General features: G+C 40.4%; 1 protein-coding gene across 1 annotated transcript; it reads left to right on the forward strand.

Moving 5' to 3' along the window:
- The first annotated feature begins 440 nt into the window (after positions 1 to 440).
- On the forward strand, positions 441 to 4,576 carry myl13 (myosin, light chain 13). Its single transcript, XM_083690087.1, has 6 exons — positions 441 to 592; positions 2,262 to 2,289; positions 2,745 to 2,894; positions 3,473 to 3,646; positions 3,902 to 3,979; positions 4,343 to 4,576. The coding sequence occupies exons 1-6, from the start codon at positions 491 to 493 to the stop codon at positions 4,369 to 4,371; spliced, it is 561 nt and encodes a 186-aa protein (XP_083546213.1). The 5' UTR covers positions 441 to 490; the 3' UTR covers positions 4,372 to 4,576.
- The last annotated feature ends 759 nt before the right edge of the window (positions 4,577 to 5,335 follow it).

The raw sequence follows: 5,335 nt of genomic DNA on the forward strand, positions 1-5,335 counted from the left end.
AGCTGGAGTGGAAATTGCAGGAGGTTATCTTATCATGCCCTGTGTGTTTTGAGCACATTCATCATCTGTTCTCTAATTGTGACATCTTTCTCCTCTTACACCTTTGCTGAATAAACCAGGACATCAAAAGAGATTCAGCCCACACAGTGTCATTAGCCTTCAACCATCCCAAACCCTAATTGTTCGAGATAAAAATAGCCGGATTCAGGCATAGGATTTTGACCCAAATTGGTTTCCTGTGTGCCATCTTGATGATGGCCATCCACAGCCTTCTCCCTGTCTTAAATAGAAGCAACAACACATGGCCTTTTATAGTACTCCCCCTATTGTTGGCTGCATGGCGGGTCAGGGAGTGGGGAGGGGTTGACACCTGGGGACAGTGAATAAAGAGCCCCAGCTTCTCCAGGTCATCTCTACCCAGAGTGTGCCAGACCCTCTGCAGTGTCATTCCTACTCCCTTCTGTGTCTTCTCCTGCAAAAGTTCCTCGCAATGGCACCCAAGAAGAAGGAAGAGCCCAAAGTAGAGCCCAAACCCAAGGCCCCAGAGCCCGAGCCCGTCAAGATCCCGGAGTTCGACCCCAAAGAAATTACGGTACAGACACCTAGCTTGATTGGCATGGTTGGAGGGTGAATATTATGTAATGACCAGTTCATGTTTGTCAGGATCTTCATGTTGATGAGGAGATCTAGATCTAAATCTAAAAATCAACAGGAATGCTGTTTCCAATTGTTAATTTAGTGTCATATTATTATTGTTACAGGCTAAAATCATTATTGAGCAATCAAAATGCAAATTTCCTTAATCTGAAAACAAATTAATCTATTCACTGGAAGACAAAGCTGACCTTTCAATGAGATAATTCCACTAGTCTGGTCTTTCATTGACAGTCTGTGTTTGAAGAACATCAGAGACATCATGTGACGTCCATGCCAATGGAAGTCCTACTGTTCAACAGCTTTTAATGGTTTAAAGACGATGCAAGTAGCATAACAGTTTGCTGCGCCTCAATGATCTTTACATCCAATGTTACAAGCTCTTTACATATCTACAGACATATCTAAGACATTTGAATAGTGGGCTTGAGTAATCTTTCAACAATGAATACCATTTACATTAATTGTATTGTATTCAAGCAGTAGCTTGAACTTGGTAATGGTCAGGGGGTTAAATTGGAGGCATACTGGCTAACACAAGACACATTGGAAAGTTAGTTTAATGCTTACTTGGCCTCTTCTCTATGTGTAAACGTTTCCTTGGTTGAGGGAGTAGTCATGTTACAATGCACTGAGGTGCAAGCCACACAATGTGATTTTCATTATGTCCATGTATAGCAGGCCACCCACACCCGAGTGTGTGCTTTGTGCAAAAGAAAAAAATGAATGCAAAGATAAATACATGTTTCTACTCAAGGCCACATATCTTTAAACATGCTGAAATAAGTGTTTTAGAAAATATATTTGCACCACTTCACTGTAGGGCTAGATATCCAGACAGTAATTGATGCTCCTACTGTGCCTGAAACAAATCCAACACACACAATACTGAAACCACTGAAAGGGTTACGGTTTTGCACACGTATGGAGGGCCTTTTTAAAAATTCATCATTACGTGAAGGAAGATAAAGAAATCAAATTAGGAAATATCTCCTTCAGTGCATGTCTTTGAAGTGTCTGTGACAATCAAGTCCAAAGTGCTGGAACCCTTTTGTTTTTGTTGGTCTCCACATATTTCTTACATTTGCGACTCAACACTTAACTCCACCCCTCAGCTGTGAACTCCGAACCCCTATTAATAGAGCGCTGTATCTTTGTCTTCCTGCATGAAATGTCACTTAATCATGGACGACACTTGTAACCCCCTGTCTTACCCAATCTTGTGATAGAATAACAAAGCTGGTGTTAAACATAGACACTTAAAACACTTGGTCAGAGGCATGTTTGAGGGAAGGGTGCTGGTGGACTCAAGGTCAGTCATAAGAATCCGACCAACCCTAGGCTGAGATATTTGGAATAAGCAGAGTGTAACTCGAGCTGGTGGAATCTCTCAAGTGTTTGGGATGTGGATAGGTGGGGTAATAAAAACAAAGTCAAAGGGTCATGCTTAACAGTTTGCCCTCCGCTTTTTAAGTCATTTAACACCATGGTTCAGCACATGCAGTTACTTTGAGATCTATATTCGGACCTAATATATCTTTGCATTTTACATGCCTATGCATCCTGAATCAATATTTTAACACTATTTTGGTTTCTTTATTTCACAGCTTGAATTCACTCCCGAGCAGATTGAGGGTAAGATTGTTTTTACAATTTACAAGATTGTTTTTACAGTTTTGTTTGTTTGTCCATTCAAAATGAGTGATACACCTAGACCACATCCGAAAACAGTTGTCCAATATTCATCTATCCTTTTTTCCTTTTAGTGTTTTTGTATTGTCAAACATATACTGTCATCTAAATGTGTCTGACATAATTGCAATTAATCATTGGAGAGCCTACTTTTCAGATGGATTATGTTAGTGCCACTAACATAAGGAATTGAAAAGAATAACATTCTCTTTAGGATCCACAGCCATTCTTGCTTTGATCTCGTGCCACTTTAATCTGCAGTCACACACTGTTATTATACCCAGGATGGTGACATTTTTAGCCTCTCCATCAGATATTCCTGAGCCTGCTTTCAGGGCCTCTGACAGCTTGCTCTCAGGAGGCAGGATACACAAATGACACCTCGGCTCTCTTGACAGATTTCAAGGACTCTTTCCAGCTGTTCGACAGGACGCCCCTCAACGAGATGAAAATCACATATGGACAGTGTGGCGATGTCATCCGTGCCTTGGGCCAGAACCCCACTAACGCTGAAGTCATGTATGTCCTTGGGAAGCCCAAGCCAGAGGGTGAGTCCGTGCAAATTTTATCAACGATTCAGACTTCGTTCTCATGTTCAAATGGTCTGATGTAGAGATTAGTCCACATCTCACAATATGTTGTTGTATACAGTAGATCCATATGTATGTGTCAATGGGTCAATGGAAAAGATTTGCAATGTCTAATTTCCTGGTTTTATTTAATATTTTCCATTGATTGACTGATTTTGAAATGTCACCCCTTTTGACGTTTGAAAGCATCACACAAACCGATGCTGATTTAGGAGTGGACTTTCCCTTTAAACTTTAAAAGTGAAGCATGTAGTGTTGCTGCCCCCACTGGCCACACAAAAAAACATGAAAATGTGCATATGTGACATATTCTAATAGCAACAAACATGTGCATGTAAAAAAAGCTCATTTAAAATAGGCACAAACTGGACCTGAAGTAAAATTACCTCAATGTAATGAATAGAAACAGCTGAACCTTAAGTCAAACTGCATACTTGGGTTTGACACAATATACAGTCAGTCAATTCAGCACCACTTTCCCTTCATTGGTGTGCAGACCATTTCTATGACATTTGATTTTGTTGCTTCATCCATAGACATGCAGGTCAAGATGCTGGACTTCGACGAGTTCCTGCCAATGCACCAACACATCTGCAAGGCCAAGGACCGCGGGACATTTGAGGATTTCGTTGAGGGTTTGAGGGTGTTTGACAAGGAGGGCAACGGCACAGTCATGGGCGCTGAGCTCAGGCACGTCCTGGCAACACTGGGTAAGTCTAAAGCCTCTTACTGTCAGTACGGAATGTAATGTACAGCATAGAAATAGAACATCTAGTAGGCCTATGGAACATACCACACACATACAGTATACTGTATGTACTGTAACTGATATCATAGACACAACCAGGCCTACATGATTTAAGGCACAATCAATGTGGACTTCAATAAAGTAGTAAGGTCGCGTAAAGTTGTACTGAAAACAATTTTGAATTTTGACAGTGATGTTTCTTCCTTGTGTGTTACAGGTGAGAAGATGAAAGAGGATGAGGTTGAGCAGCTTATGCAAAACCAAGAAGACTCTAACGGCGCCATAAACTACGAAGGTACGCATACAAACGTTACACCTTCTCGGGTTAGCTGGTTTTGACCAAACATGCCAAAACATTCCTCTCAATGTAATCACTATTTCTGCAATAGGGAATGGCGGTGTTAGCATGCTATACGAAATGAAGACACTTAGTAACTCAGCAGCTTTATTGCCTGACTGTTGAGTTGATTTCTAAACACAGTCGCCAGCCTCCCCACATAGCACATTTGATTGAACAGATAATAAACACAGAGGGAAAGGGTCCATTTAAATCCAGTCAATTGGGGTGAGCTGTGCTCCGATGTGAAGTGCTTTGTGCTGTTATCCTCCCATGTGTGTAATATGAAAATCTCATTCCCTTGTCTCTCTCTCTCCACAGCTTTTGTAAAACACATAATGGCATCTTAAACAGGTACAACACTTATTACTCTTAGTTCTGTACAGAAAAGGGGTCAAACTCACTCACACAATTGGAACAAGTATCTAAGACGTGTTTTCCAGTTTAATCGAAAACCAAGACACCAGACCATTGAAGATGGAAGATTCTCATGCTGTTGTAAATCCCCCCCCCCCCCGTGTTTCTCCTCCCATGTGTGCCCAGTTGGATCACTATTTCATCAAGTTAAAAGGACTGTTCAACTGTTCATTGTTTTTGTATTGTGAACCTTGTAGTTGACTCCAAACAAATAATTGTATATCACCACTGTTCATTTTGTGTCGTAATTAAACAGAATGATTCATGAACATGGTTTTCTCTAATGCTTTATTTCAGATGTTATCAAGTTGTATCTGTTGTGAGTTAAGAGTTGCTCAATATGTTTAGCTCCTCACATAAAACCAACAGAGGGAGCCATTGACCTAAAATACTGTTAACCTACAGAGGTAAAAAAAATAAGTAAAAAAATGATGTGCTTCCCCGTAGACAAGTAAATAATCTTCTTCATAGATTTTTGACTTTAGTACCTGACAATTCTGTGTGCTGCATGGGAAATCATGCCACAACATACATAGTCTCTTCTGCCACTCTCTGGTCTGGTGCATGTTTTGAATTACTCTCTTAAAAAATATTGTAAATTATGGTAAAGCTCATTATGGTCAGTATCCACAAAGGACACATTTTAGCCATTTACTCATCTCTTTTTTCCTTTTGTCTTTTCTGATTTCCAATGACTGAATGCTGACTGGTGTCTGACTGTGTGCTGTACTGTATGTTTGTTTTGGACAGAAGATGGCAGAGATGTGTTGAACAAAGCAGGGATATGTCCATTTTAGCAGGGATATGTCCATCAAGTGTTTTGATAACTGAATTTCCAACACATGATTACACGATTGATTTTTTGTGTGTCATGGCACTTTCCAGCGGTGCCCAGAA

The sequence above is a fragment of the Argentina silus genome (assembly GCF_951799395.1).
Source record: "Argentina silus genome assembly, chromosome: 18".
Classification (NCBI taxonomy): domain Eukaryota; kingdom Metazoa; phylum Chordata; class Actinopteri; order Argentiniformes; family Argentinidae; genus Argentina; species Argentina silus.